Below are 15,622 nucleotides of genomic sequence, written 5' to 3' on the forward strand. Positions count from 1 at the left end.
CTTCCGGGAGAGTTGTCCCTGGATCCCGGGACCCTGGCAGTGGTGGGCTGCACAGCCTCCCAGGAGGGGAGGTGTGGATAGTGACCTGTGCCTGCACACAGGCTTCTTGGTGGCTACAGCAGCAGCCTTAGTATCTCATGCCCGTCTCTGGGGTCCGCGCTGATAGCCACGGCTCGCACCCATCTCTGGAGTTCCTTTAAGCAGCGCTTTTAATCCCCACTCCTCACGCACCAGGAAACAGACGCAAGAAAAAATCTCTTGCCTCTTCTGCAGTTCCAGACCTTTTCCCACACTCCCTCCTGGCTAGCCGTGGCACACTAGCCCCCTTTGGGCTGTGTTCACATGGCGAACCCCAGTACTCTCCCTGGGATCCAACCGAAGCCGGAGCCTCAGCTCCCAGCCCCCGCCCACCCCAGCGGGTGAGCCGCCAAGCCTCTCGGGCTGGTGAGTGCTGACCGGCACCGATCCTCTGTGCAGGAATCTATCCGCTTTGCCTTCTGCACCCCTGTTAATGCGCTCTCCTCCTTGGCTCCGAAGCTTCCCCCCTCCGCCACCCTCAGTCTTCGCCCATGAAGGGGCTTGTAAGCCTAGTGTGTGGAAACCTTTCCTCCTTCACAGCTCCCTCCCAGAGGTGCAGGTCGTGTCCCTATTCTTTTGTCTGTGTTTTTTCTTTTTTCTTTTGCCCTACCCAGGTACTTGGGGAGTTTCTTGCCTTTTGGGAGGTCTGAGGTCTTCTACCAGTGTTCAGTAGGTGTTTTGTAGGAGTTGTTCCACATGTAGATGTATTTCTGATGTATTTGTGGAGTAGAAGGTGATCTCCATGTCTTACTCTTCTGCCTTTTTGAAGCCTCTCTCAGCTTTCTTTTATACTTCATGCTTTTTGTGTCTTATTTGAGAAATCTTAGCCTAACCCAAGATTTTATCTCATATTTTTTATAGTTTTAGCTCTTCAGTCAGTGATCCACTTTGAATTAATTTTTGTATATGGTATTAGGGTGGGGTTGAGTTGGGGTTTTTTGTTTGTTTGCCTATGCCTGTATGCTTGTCCCAGCACTATTTGTTGAAAAGATTATCCTTTTCCCATTGAATTGCCTTTGTACCTTTGTCAGAAATTGATCATGGATGTGTGGGTTTATGGCATCTATTCTTTCCAGTGATTGATTTGTCTACCTTTATGTTATTATTTTACTGTCTTAATGATTACTATAGCTTTGTAATAAGTCTTGAAATTGCATGGTGTAAGCCCTTCAACTTTGTTCTTTATAGTTGTTTTGGCTATTTCAGGTCCTTTACATTTCAGTATAAGTTTTAGAATCAGCTTGTCGCTTTCTTCGAGGAAAGCTGCTGGGACTTTGATTGGAATTACATTAGCTCTATGGATCATTTTGGAGAGAATTGACATCTTAGCAGCATTGAGTCTTCATATCTATGGACATGGCATATATCACTCTGTTTATTTAAGCCTTGAATTTCTCTCAGCAATGTTTTGTAGCTTTTGTGTATTGACCTTGTAGCCTGCAGCCTTGCTACACTCACTTATTAGGTCTAGTAACTTTTTTGTAGATTTCTTAGAATTTTCTATATACATGGTCATGTTATCAGCAAATAAAGACTGATGTACTTCTTCCTTTACAATCTCTATTCCTTTTATTTCCTTTTCTTTTTCTTTCCAGTACAAAGTTAAATAGAAGTAGTGAGATTAGACATCCTTAACTTGTTTCTGGTGTTGGGGTGAAATTATTCAGTATTTGACCAATAAGTTTGATGTTAGCTATATGTTTCTTATATATATATACTTTATCAGATTGAGGAAGTTTCCTTTTATTCCTGATTTGCTGAGGTTTTATGAGAAGTTTTTGTCATGTGATTTTTTGTATCTATTGAAATGATAATATGGTTTTCTTTTTTAGTGAATTCCATTGGTTGGTTTTCTAATGTTAAACCAACCTTACATTCCTGGGCTAAAACCCACTTGGTTATGATGCATTGCTTTTTTATATATTGTTAAGTTTGATATACTAAAATTTTGTCAAGAATTTTTATATCTCTGTTTATGAGGGTTATTGGTTTATAGTTTTTTTTTTTTTTTTTTTTTGTCTTTTGTTTTCCGTGTAAGAGCTTGATCTTGTCTGGCTTTGGTATCAGGTTAATGCTGGCCTCGCAATGAACTAGGAAGTATTTCTTCCTCTTTGGTTTTCTGGAAGAGTTTGTGCAGAATTGGTATTATTTCTTCCTTAATAATTGATGACATTTACAAGCGAAGCCACCTGGGCATAGAGTTTTCTTTGTAGAAGGTTTTAAACTACAAATTCAATTTCATTGATAGATATAGGACTATTTGGGTATCTGTTTCTTCTTTAATGAACTTTAGTAGGTGTGTCTTTCCAGGGATTTGTCCATTTTTACCTAAAGTGTCAAAGATGTAAAGTTGTTCATTGTATTTATTATTCCTTCAATGACTGTGGTATCTGTAGGGGTGGCCCTTTTTCCAGTCCTGTAACTGGTAATTTGTGGCTTTTCTTCCCCTGACAGTCTGACTAGAGGCTTATCAAGTTTATTGACTTTTTAAAAACCCAGCTTTGGGTTTCATTGATTTTTCTTTTGTTTCCTAAGTTATTGGTTGATTTCTGTCCTTTTTCCTTCTGCATAGTTTGAGTTTAATTTAATTTTTTTTGTATGGGGTACTTCTTAATTTAAGATGGAAATTTAGTTACTAATTTGAGACTTTCTTTTCTAATGTAGGCATTTAGTTCTATACTTTCTCTGTAAGTGCTGCTTTAGTTCCATTCCACAATTTTTTTTAGCTGCAAGGGGAACTGGTAAATAGAATTTTTTAGTGGGACATATTTCATTTATAGACATAATTAGGATTCTGTAAGTAAGGATTCAGAGGAGAAAGAATGTTGGGTAGGAAGCCAGCAGTGTCTACCATGGCAGCAATCTTTAAAAATCAAGCTACACGTTATGCAATATCATTATTATAAACCTGCAGTTCACCTAAGCCATTGCAGGTCACATGGGCACATCTACTTGCTTTTTTTTTTTTTTTTTGGTGGTAAATTAGCCTTAAGTTTCTTTAAAATTTAAAAAAGTTTTTTTGCTATATGACTGGCAGATAGGGAAAGCCAAATTGAGGGTCCTTTAGTTTTTTGTTAACAGCCTAAACTTTTTATGGTGGAAAATTTTTAAGTACAAGGAATTTATTGAGCTTCTGTGTATCCATTAACTGATTTAAATAATTAACAACATGTGGCCAGTCTTATTTCAGTTATACCCCATCCTTTGTGCATTATTTTGAAGCAAATCTCAGAATTCATTGTTTCATTCATTACTTTGGCATGTATCTTTAAAAGATAAAGGTTCTTTTTATTTTTAAAAAACAGTCACAGTACCATTAACATAACCTCTAAAAATTAACAGTAGTTCCTTTATATTATAAGGTATCCAGCGTTCAATTTTTGGCTATCATAAAAAATTTATTTTGTATAATTTGTTTTGAGTTAGGATCTAAATAAGTTCCATTCAAGCAATTCATACTTTGTGACTCAGTAAGTTTAGTGAAACCTGTGACATTAGAACTTTTCCAAGGCAAAAGCTATTGAAAATTGCTTTTCATGATCACAGTGAAAACCTTCATTGAAATTAAGCTTGGGAAAATATAGTTGTTTTTTCATATTTTTTTTTGCGGTGTTTTGTTTTGAATGTTAAAGATCTGACTGTTAGATTTTTTGAAAAATGATCATTACTGAGTTACTGATTGATTGATACCCTTCTGTGCGCCAAAGCAGTGCTAGTTGAAGTATACAACGGTAAGCAAGATAGACATCTTTCTCTGTGTTTAGTCATTTAAAATACTGATGTTTTGGTTTTATATTTGAAATCTTAATTCATGTCTTGTTCTGGGCAAGGAATAAATTGTTTTCTTGATTCCTCTCCCCTCCCACCAAATCTTGTGCTTGCAATCATTGTGCCAGATGGTATGACAGTTTTTATTTTTGTTTTTAAAATTCCATTCCAACTCGGCTGTGTAAGACAAAGTTGTTCCCCTCAAATAGCTTAAAATTTAATAGAAGAGATACATCCAGCAGAAAATAATAATGGCAGGCTGTTACATTTTCTGTGCCCTATTTGACTTGATTATTTTTTGGTTTAACTGTTTTCTTTTTCTTTCTACCCATGTTTTATGACTGCATCTTGCAGGAGAGTCTTATAGATGCAAGTGAAGACAGCCAGCTAGAAGCTGCCATCAGAGCCTCCTTGCAAGAGACACATTTTGATTCCACACAGACAAAACAGGATAGCCGCTCAGATGAAGAATCTGAATCTGAACTTTTTTCTGGCAGTGAGGAGTTCATATCCGTTTGTGGCTCTGATGAGGAGGAGGAGATAGAGAATCTTGCCAAGTCTAGAAAGTCTCCCCACAAAGATTTGGGGCATAGAAAAGAGGAGAACAGAAGGTCACTGACTGAGCCCCCTGCCAGAACTGAGCCTGGAACAGCCACAAACCACCAAGGATTGCCAGCGATGGATTCAGAAATATTGGAGATGTCACCTGAAAAATCAGATGGAATAGTGGAGGGCATTGATGTAAATGGTGGGTTACATTTTAGATTTCCTTTACTTAATACTTGAATATTACTGTAGGGATTTGTTTATTTGTTTAAATTAGTCTTCTATCTTAAGTAGCTATATCTCTCTATATATTTTTTAACCCTTCCTTTAGGACCAAAAGCACAGCTGATGTTGCGGTATCCAGATGGAAAAAGGGAACAAATCACTCTTCCAGAGCAAGCTAAACTACTAGTAAGTATATCTAATTGGAAGCATTTACTCGAAGCAGAAAAACTAATTGGCGTAATTAGCTTGATGATTCTTTGAAATAGGTGTTAGGTCTGACCTCTAACTGGAAACTTCACTGTGGTGAATCTTAATTCTAACTGCTTTATTTCCTTCCCAAATTATCTTGGGCAACTCACATAGTCCGTTGTAGCCAAGGCATTTCTGTTCCATGGCTGCATGTAATAGAAACCCAACTGAAATTATTACCTGGAAAAGGGGAGTGGGGTTATTTGAAGACTGTAGAGGGGCCTCCTGGGTTTCCTAGTAGCTGGAACTGCAAAGTAGTTAAGAACCAAGACTATTTTCCTGTGTGTTTCTCTTGTGGGGCCTGTTGGGTTTTCCCCTTGTGATTCTCTGCTTCATACCATTCTTCTCTCTGTATTCTGGTGGCTTTTGTTTGCAAAACAGCTTGTACATCGTCCATCATACCGGTGCTTTGAGGGCCTTTTCCTCCAGAGTCCGCAGCTGATGATGGGCCCTCCCTCCGTATTTTTCAACTTCTAGAAAAGAGAATGAGTCTGACTTGCTTAGATTAGCCTATGAATGGATCCTCCTTGAGTCAGGTGTTCATACCTGGCCATTTGCTGTGGCTAAAAATAATTAGAATCTTGAAGACTGTGACTTGAATGCAAGTAGGCTCTGGCCTCTGGTGCTAATATCCAGACTGTCTCCTTAGTCTAGTAATTGGAAAGGAATGGGAGATGAGACAATGAATAGAACAAGTATAGACCACTTTTTTGAGAAGGTTGGTTGTGAAGCTAGAGTGGGGAGTGGGCAGTAATCAGAGGGGAAAAGATGATCGAAGGAGAGACTGAGCATGTTTAAGTTTTATTGGAGGTATCTGCAGAGAAGATGTTGCAGATACCCGTAAAGGAGTGGTATTCCGTGGTGGCACAGTTTCTGAGATGGCAAGAAGGGATTCAATGCACAGGTGACAAGATAGGATGAACGACATATCTTCCCTGATAAATAGAAAGAAGGAAAACTGATAAAATGTTTAAAAATTAGGACAATAGTTTTTTTTTTTTTTTTAAGGGAACTTTATTTTTATTTATCTATTTATTTATGGCTGCTTTGGGTCTTCATTGCTGCACAGGCTTTCTCTAGTTGTGGTGAGCGGGGGCTACTCTTCATTGTGGTGCGTGGGCTTCTCATTGTGGTGGATTCTCTTGTTGCGGAGCACGGGCTCTAGGCACATCGCTTCAGTTGTTGTGGCATGAGGGCTCAGTAGTTGTGGCTTGCAGGCTCTAGAGTACAGGCTCAGTAGTTGTGGCGCACAGGTTTAGTTGCTCCGCGGCATGTGGGATCTTCCTGGACCAGGGCTCGAACCTGTGTCCCCTGCATTGGCAGGCAGCTTCTTAACCACTGCACCACCAGGGAAGAAATTGGGTTTGTTTATTGGAGAGACAGTAATAACCCTGTATATTTCAGTATCACTTAATGGCTCTAAATTATTGGGTGCAGGTTTAGTATCTCCCCATCCAGAGGGTTATATTGGCCCTTCCATAAGAGTAAGCTTCAATTATCTGAAAGAATAACTTAAACTTTTATCTGATTTTAAAATGAATGTTATATTTTTAATTCTTCAATATGCTCTTTCTTTTTGTTTCCATCTAACAGCTTTGTCTTTCTGTTATTTTTCATAGGCTTTGGTGAAGCATGTCCAATCTAAAGGATATCCAAATGAACGTTTTGAACTTCTCACCAACTTCCCTCGAAGGAAACTCTCTCATCTGGACTATGATATTACATTACAGGAGGCAGGCCTTTGTCCTCAAGAGACTGTCTTTGTACAGGAAAGAAATTAACATCATGGCCTGACCTCTCTCAGCTTACCCCTTTTTTTCCCTTTTTCTGTGAGATACCATGTCACTGAGTATGTATTTTGGCTCATAGGACCATAGAGCCAAAGTTGGGCAAGCAAGTCACCTGCCTTCTCTTTTATTTCTTGTTCTCTCCTATAATCAGTCTCACATACCCCACCCCACCCCTCTTTTTCTCTCTTCTCCCATTTTCTTCTTTTTCCTACTTTTCTCTCTTTCTTACCTAATCTGGTGACCAAATGGAAGTGTTAGGATAAGACCTCCTAGTACTGGCAGCAGGAAATGTATGTTCCAATAGGTGATCTCTTACACAGCACTTTTTTGGGATCAAATGATAATGTTACTCCTCAGATTCCTTTGGTAAAGGAATGGCTAGATTCAGAATAAGAGCAGCCTCCTTTTTTTGTAAGCCCCATGTTTAGTAGGGAGAAGAAATTCTCTAACACATGTTTTGTTTTATTATTCATGTAGAAAATATCGTGTAACAGTGTCCAGGGTTTTGTTTACATGGGAAAAGCGTCCTTTATAATTATTGCTCATCATATTTAAAATTTTTTTCAAAGGATTCCCATCTTCCCAGCTAGAATTGTTTCCATGATATGTGTTATTGACAGAAAGAATGTTAAACTAGGGTGAGTAGCATGGGGTGGCTTTCAGTATCCTAGCCTGAGACAGCTTTCGTTATTACTCTATGAACTACCTTGATCCTGCTAGTCCTGGAATGGACATTTCGTGAGCATATTGTGGTGACTGGGATAGGAAGGTGCTTGCTGTTCTTGCCAGTACAGCATAATAGTTCCTTTGGCCCTTCCATTGTTTGGGTCCACAAGTGATCTGTAGGAAGGCAGATGTTCAATAATCATGAGTGCAGTGGCTTGTAGTCGTAACCACTATGGTTATTGATTGTCCTATGTACTTTAAGGCATACTTAATGTATGCCCCAGGGGAAAAAGAAAAGATGCAGCTGAGAGTTGCTAACCATGTTCCTTTGGTTAGAAATAATGATTCATTTTTTACCCTTGGTTGGAACAGTCTCTAAAAGGCTCTGGTGACTGAATGAGCCTAATTCCTCATGCTGTTTCTTGCAAAAGGTATCAAAACTGAAAACCTCTCTAAGTAGAAGACCTTTAAAATCAAATTCATAAGACAACATTTAGTAAGGGAGGTGGGGAAGATTACCAGTAATCTTCAGATGTGGGTTTTTTCTGCCAACAAAAGCCACATTCAAATTGTAGTTGATGAATGCTTTTTTCAGTATTATTTAGAAGAGACCATCTTGAATCTATATAATATGATTTGACTTATCAGCTTCACATTTTGCTCGATTCTTATTTTGAGCTTTAGAGTCCTCTGAAGGGGTAGTAGTAACTCTGGTGGCAAAAATCAGAACTTTAACTTGTTATAAAACCATAATACAGAATGAACGTATTTTGTCAATTGAGGTTTAGATTGACTGATTCTTCTGCTTGAGGAACATAAATTGCTATTGCTCAGAGACCTTTAGGTTCCCATCTACTTTAAGATCACTCTCTTGGCAACTAGGGGATTAAAAAAAAAAACATGCTTGTTTTTGCTAGTACACAATTAGAGAATACAGTTTCTAATGGTTGGACTTTGAGGGACCCTCTCTAAAGAATGAGTTATGTATCTCCTCAAGGAAATCATGGAAAATTCTGTTTATTCTTCAGTGAGTCCTATTGAATTAATGTTCTTACATTTTTTTCTAAGTCTGTGTAAGTGCTTATGTATAAGTATATAATTGTATAAATATTTATAAATATATTTATATAATTACAATTTCATTTATACCTTGAGTCAAAGTTCTCTCTTTAGATTGGTGACTGAGTAATACCACTTTGGTGTTTTTTTCATAGGCTCTCGAGGCTAACTAGCAGCTTCTGATTTAGTGAGGAGGCATGGTTTTCATGTTAATTCCTCAGTTGTATATCTGAAATTGGATAATATACTTGCTATCTGAAGAAAAGAGCTATATACAAAGGTGCATTAGAGGGTAAAAAAATTGTTGGTTGTAGACAAGGTCAGAAATCTAGAAATTCAGGGAGGCACAGGGTAAGAAATGAGGTTATGCTCAGTGTTGGTGCTGTCATGGCACCTATCTCCACTCGGCAAAGTCACAGCTAAAGTCCAAATCTGTCAAAAATATGAAGTCAAGAATTTTCCCCATAGGATTCTGTTTCATTCTTTTACCTACTAGTTTCTTTTTATAAAACATATCTAGAGAACTTGAGACAACATGTTCGTTAATGATAAGATATAGTTCTTTCTGATAAGCTCAGCCCTGGCATATCCATTTATGAGAAACCAAAGTGACTTTTTCAACTTCGATTACTGTGAGATGACCACATCAAAGTGATATAAGTAAGCATATCAAAGAGATAGGGCATGAGATACTGATCCAACTTAGATAAAACTGGAGTGTTTAGAGTACAAGATTAGAGGATTTTATTTTATTTTGAGGCAGGAGTGTAATTATCCTGGCCTCGATATAGAGGCCCATGGGGGAGGCATTATGGATTGTACACAAGAAGAGTATGGATTGTGCTTTGTTCAAGAACTTAATCCACTTAGGTAGTATGTCTTATTTCTTCTGCAAATTCCTTAGCTCTTTGGAGGAGAGGTTTTATTGAATAGATAAAATGAAGTTAGTAAGATAGGTAAAAATAGTCATTCCTTGTAGGTATTGGAAACAGCTTGAGAGAGATCTTAAAAGGTAAGGAGAAAAAGAGCAAGATAGACTTTGAGAGTAAATGACAGGAGACAAATATAAAGAGATGAAATGAAAACTAGCAGGGGAAAAGTAACAGGAAGTCTTTTGAATTTGATTTAGGAAGGAACCAGAGAAGAGAACAGCCAAATGAGGGAAGAACAGGGAACTAATTTTGAGTAACTAACGTGCGAAGTACTTTATGTGCATTTTCTCCTTTAATCTCCCTAAGAAGTCTACCAAATGGATATTTCCCCCATTTTATAGATAAGGAAGAAAATTGAAGTGCAGAGAACTTGTTCAGGATGTCACAGCTAGTAAGTAAGTGGCAAAATCAAAATTGGCATTCATGCTTTTTTCACTCCCATGCTGTAGTCTCCTGCAATAGGAATCAATTTGCTCAAAAGGTTATCTTCGCATTGTTTGGCTCTGTAAGTTATCATTTGATTTTTTTCCTTAAAGCTTGTGAGATTTGTGCTATGCCTATAAATTCTTATTTACACTGTTATTTTGAGGGGCAGATTACTGATTGCTTTTTTAAAATGATGCAGTGATGAAAATGTAAGAGGAAAATAACTATGGCATTATTTGCCAAGAAAAAATGGAAAGGATAAAAAAGAATTTTATCAAATTTTTAACCATTTCTCAGAAAAGATACAATTATCTTTTCTATATCCCATCTGTATTAGATTATTGAAACTTCTATGTGTATATTTTAAAATCTCCTATAAAATTCTACTTCCTTGATTCTATAAGTTAACAATTATTTGAGTCCTTAATCAAAGTTGGAAAAATCTTGAAATCCAAGATCTGGTTCCTGCCTGTTTTATCCAGTTGGAGAGACACACTACACTTGAGATAAAAGGAGAATATGTAAATGCTTACCTTTCTGAGACTGAACCATAATTACAATAGAAGTTTAGAAAGGGTAAAGGATAGTGTAGGCTTTAGTTAGGAAAATAAAACTGGAAAGTGGCAAACACTGTGGCTCAGATTTTCTTTTGACTTACCTGTATTCTTTAGTTCCACCTTTTGTAACTACTAGATTTAGGGCATGATGTTTTAACAGTAAGGCATAACTAGTACCCAAGTAGGAAAGAATTATTGATTCCAGGATTAAAGATTTTAGCTAGCAGGGATCTCACTTGGATACTTAGGAAAATACCAGAGGGAGCCACTTGCTACTGAAAAGTGAAGGAAAGATTTAATTTCTATACCCAGGTACAAATTAAATGTATAGTACAACATATTATATATGATATGCAGAAAGGGCACTATATGTAGGCAATAAGTGTACTTGGGTAACAGCTCTGCTTCTAATTAACAGAATTGGACTAGATCAATAGTTCTTAGTCTGTTCAAGTAAAAGGGCTTGTAATTTTAAAATTCAGCAGTGGTGGGGAGTTGTGGGGTTAAGTATAAATATCATTAATTCCATAAGTGGAGAAAATGTAAATGTGCATATGGAATTGCAGACCTTTTGCAGAAACTCTTGGAACCTACAGATTGTAGACCACTGAATTAGATTATCTCTGAATCTTTTCCACTCCAAAATTTAATGCTTTTAGTCTCTTACCTTTATTTTATATATTATCCCTAGAGTAATTAAAAGTATACTTGTTAATCAGTTCTTGCTTTTTTTTTCCTGTGTCCAGGTTTCATTTGCCCAGTAACTTGATCTACCCTACTGTGATGACTGTAATCTCCAGAAAGGAGAATATAATAGTTACAGATCTAGTAATGATCTTTTAAACACAATTCATTACTTTTAAAACTTAATGCTGTGTTCCTAATCAGTGTTGAGTATGACTAAAATGTAATGAGAACCAAATATTTCACTGACACCAGAGTTAAATTTTATTTTGTATGTGTGCTTAAACAAAGCACTTTACTGGCTGAGCAATTGTTAGGAAATTGATTTGTGTAAGCTGTAGAAGTCACACTTGGTTTTGACAGAAACAAGTGTTTCAAGATCCAATTAGGCCGACTTTTTAAAATATTTCTTATCCCATAGAGTGTATCTCCATGGTGTCATTCTCTCTCTGGCCCTCTTTCATTTGGAGCCAGAGAGAGAGAGTAAGTAGTATTCAGTAGTACTACTCAATAGTAAATCATGGGATGGGGGTTGATGAATAAGTAATGTCTTGTGTAAAACTAAATGAGAGTAAGAAGAACCCACCCTTCTGGTGAACATGGCAGTTTTCCAATAGGACCACTTAAAGACAGCTGTGTACTATGAATATTGAACTTCATTGATTTGCCTTGCTTAACATTTTAGTTACTGCCTCACCGTGCAGTTTAGTATTGCACTGTACACATCTTAGAATGGTGGTAAGAATGTTCTTTAGCACTGAAAATAACCGACAGAGAACACCAAGCCTGACACTGCTTCCTCCTGACATGTAGAAATTTGGTATTTCAGTGATGGCTATTTTGGTCTTTGATTCACCTATGTATCAATCCTGCTAGAGAGACAGCTTAGAATCTAGCTTTTTTCAGTAGAGATTATGTTGACCTTGGTAGTTTTCCCCTGAAGTGATCTCGTGGTTAAATTATTGGATGTAATGAGACCCTTAAATTAGAAAATCTTTTAATATAATTTTCTATTTTATTTTTCCATTCTCTTCTTGATTTTTGACATCTGTTCTCAGAAAATGTCTTGATTTTTAATGAAAATTGGCTGTGTTTAAGAAATTCCATTTCTAAATTTTAATATGTAACATTTTTCATTTTTCATAAATTAATATACAAGGAAAGAATTTGAGGCAAACATCATTTTTATAACTCATTTTCTCTCTACCTAAGAATCCTTATTCCAAATATAGAATAGCTAGCTCCATGATACCCCTCTGCCCTTTTTTGGCCTATGGAATGCAGTTGTATTGCTTAGAATCTCAGTCATTCTCATAAACATGATAGTGTTTGGTACAGGCCTTGCTTTGACATATGATCTCAAAGTAGAGTTGAGCAATCTAATATGAACTACTTTAATAAAACATAATTTAGCATTTCTGTATTTTCAGAAGATAACCAGATTTATGTGTAGGATTAGAGATACAAATACCGATGGTAGTATTTTGCCTAAGAACAATCAAATATTAATCTATAAATATGGAAAGCTGCCTTGTTGTGCTTAATTCTCTTGCAACAAACAGCAAATTTTTGTTGTTTGCCTAATAGTATTTCCTCTACAGAGATCAAAATGCCCTAAGATTTTATATCCCTTATAAGGTCACTTGGGTTTACAAATTGGAAGAATAAGCTGGACTTAACATAAGAAAAATTTTACCTCCATTAAAAGAAGTTGTTAATCTAACTGGGCCACCATGAATCACTCATTTATTAGACATGGTAAATAAAATGGGAAACATTTCAAGTAATTAGATAAATTCTGACCTGGAATTGAATTCTCCCTTCCTTAAAATCTTTTCTATTTGCTTTTTTCATAGACTCAATATGGGCATCTTATCTGATAAGGGAGAAATTCTTGATAGGGAGCCATTCCCTGCCATTGTGCTTTTTTTCCCCTCTGTCAAGGTCACTGACTTTAAGTACATGTCACCAGGATATATTTCAAGTTAATGGCATTGGAATGTTGATGCTCAGTTGGATATCTTTCTGTTTTCAACAAAATGGCTTTATAGTATGCTTTTCTCAAAGCTTCTGTGTTCTTAATAATGGAAAATATCAATAAATGGTGTGATTCAAAATATAAATAGGTTTTTGACACTGATAATCAGATGCTCTTAACAGTAGCTTTTTGATAATTCATTGCCCTGTAAGTTAAACCTCATGTGGAGTGACCATTGCCACCAGAAAATCCCCTCTTACATGCTAATTAGAATGAAAGGAATATGTGACCTCCACTTTTCAGTTAATGAGTAGGAAGTTTGTAGGGGCTGTTTATCTTACCTGTTGGGGGACTTGGGCCTTGTTACTTTCCTAGGTTTGTCACTTCGGTTTGGAAAGGGTATTTAAAACTTGCTGGGAAACAGACAGTAAAGCTATGAGATAATCCTCTAGTCTTAAATGTAGAGAAATGAGTACCAGTTGATGCTAACACAATACTTGGACTTTGAGGGGCTTCCAGCCAAGCTTTGGCATGAATTTTAGACACAATTTTATTCACTCTTAAGAATCTTTCTTTCTAGAATGGTTTTCCCTTTGATTGTTAACAACTTCTAAGCATCTGGTGTCTTTTTTTTTTTTAACCCTTTAAGAAACAAAGTAGGTATTGATTGTTCCATGGAAACACTCAGGAGTGTTTGTAGGCTTCTGTGCATGCTTTGTATGAATTTAGTTTGAACAATGCGTTCTGAATCATCTGGGATGTCCAGTTCTGGCATGTCTTCACTAACTGTGTTTTTTAAACATTTTCCATGTCATTTTCCAAACCTCACTTCCCATCTTATTCAGAGAAGTTTAACCAAGGAATGAAATTTGGGGCTAGGCATGGGGGTGGGTTGGGGGCTTGAGTGAAGTCAGCTTAGGGTATTTGCTTTAGTGTTCTCAAGCAGTTTCTCACAGTGTTTAGAAATTCCCTGGGATGTTTGTGTACTCACCTTATTCTGGATAAAGTGGTGGTCTTAGTGAGATTTGCATTCTTAATGCAGGACAGGCTCTAAATTTAATCTGTAGTGTAACTTTGTTATTGAATCCAAGAAGATAATGGACAGAGACAGTGCTTCTATTGTAATGTTTCTGGCAAGTGTTCCCTAAAATGCACATATGTATAGTTCTCAGTTTTCTGGGCTTTAATCCCGTGGTGCTAGGAGATATCATTTATTTCTGCAGTTCTTCTCAAGAGTGGGAAGAAGGCTTTGGGACATGTGAGAAAGGGGCAACTGGATCATCCACTAAATTTTTTTGTTCAAGACACACTAGAGACCCTCCTGTATTTCTAGTAAGTGATAATAAAGGTGCTAGGGAAAGCCTTAAATCTGAAGACATATGGAGGCCGTAGAAAATCTAAACTTGTAGGAGGAGAAAAACAAGCCGTTACATAAAACAGAGCTGTAACTGCTGGCTAAGACTCAATGGAACTTCCACTTGCTCTAAAACCAGGGAAATCTTAGATAACTGAGTGTGATATATCTATAGATACACATAGTCTATAGGTAAATAATTTCTAAAATGAGGATCTTTCTCTCAGTTGGTGATCCTCTGGTTTTGGCTGTACCAAATTGTGAATATTCTTGCTGTGTTGTACCCAGTTGCTTTATATTGATATTGCAACTTGAATTGGGGAGGGGGGCGGTGGGACATTTGGGGTTGGGGAGGGAGGGAAGTCTTTTGAAGACATCAGCTCACTGTGCTGAGAGAGGGACCAAACTCAAGGAAACCTCTGATCTATAAATTCAACTGCTGCATTTTTTTATAAATACATGTAAATGTCCTGTTGTAATATTTGATCTTGGAAATAAAATCAAAAACTTTTCAGTATTAGTTTTCTTGCATTATTGTTTTTGTGAGGTAAGACTCTGGATACTACTTTTGTTAGTACAATTCAGGTTTGCTTGCTTTCATATTCTCATGTTTAGCACACTGTAGTATTTATTGAAAAAGGTTAGTTCATAGTCAGGTTGTCAAGGGTAAATGTTTGTTAGCTTCTTCTCTGCTCTTAGTTAACATGCTGAACATTCATGATAAATGCTCTATAAATGTTGAACTATTCATGAAATCACTGGGTTAGCTAGCCTTGTAAGGAAAGTAAGATTCTGTATTTGACATATTGGCCGTTCAAGCAGTGTCTAGTCTTTCAGATCAGCAGTGACTAATGACTAAGGACTCAGCTTAAACAAGTGAAGGAAAAAAAGTAATTACTAAATTAATGGGAGAAAAACCAGGAGTTAGAGAGACCATGATGAGCAAAACAGACACAGCCCCTGCCCTCAAAGAACTTTCTTTTTAGTTAGGAATACAGATAGTAAACAAATAAAAAACATAGATTTGATTCAAACACTATGAACTGTAGGGCGCGGCCGGATAGCCATTACGCATGCACTAAGTATGCCGCTAGGGCGTATGCACCTAATATGCTAATCAGGTTTTGAAGCAGTGGCCTATCCAAAGTCCGGCTTGCGAAATGCGATAACCATACGGACGAATCAGGGACTTACACGAGTCCTTAAGCCCTTATATAAGCAGACAGGCTCGAGCGTACGGGGTCTTCCTTCCATCCGCCCGAAACCAAGCTGTACTCCAATAAAGTGTGATGCGAGAAGAATCTAGCGTG

At 37.2% G+C, this 15,622-nt stretch overlaps 1 protein-coding gene across 3 annotated transcripts in view; it reads left to right on the plus strand.

Moving 5' to 3' along the window:
* UBXN7 (UBX domain protein 7) overlaps nucleotides 1–14,832 on the plus strand; it is a 69,861-nt gene extending 55,029 nt beyond the window's left edge. For all 3 annotated transcript variants that reach the window (XM_032630326.1, XM_032630328.1, XM_032630327.1), the window contains 3 exons: nucleotides 4,201–4,594; nucleotides 4,724–4,803; nucleotides 6,486–14,832. In XM_032630326.1, the coding sequence (XP_032486217.1) occupies nucleotides 4,201–4,594; nucleotides 4,724–4,803; nucleotides 6,486–6,647 (636 nt within the window). In that variant the 3' untranslated portion in view covers nucleotides 6,648–14,832. The remainder of the gene's footprint in view (nucleotides 1–4,200; nucleotides 4,595–4,723; nucleotides 4,804–6,485) is intronic.
* Nucleotides 14,833–15,622: the final 790 nt, after the last annotated feature.

Source organism: Phocoena sinus, chromosome 4 (assembly GCF_008692025.1).
Source record: "Phocoena sinus isolate mPhoSin1 chromosome 4, mPhoSin1.pri, whole genome shotgun sequence".
Taxonomy (NCBI): Eukaryota; Metazoa; Chordata; class Mammalia; order Artiodactyla; family Phocoenidae; genus Phocoena; species Phocoena sinus.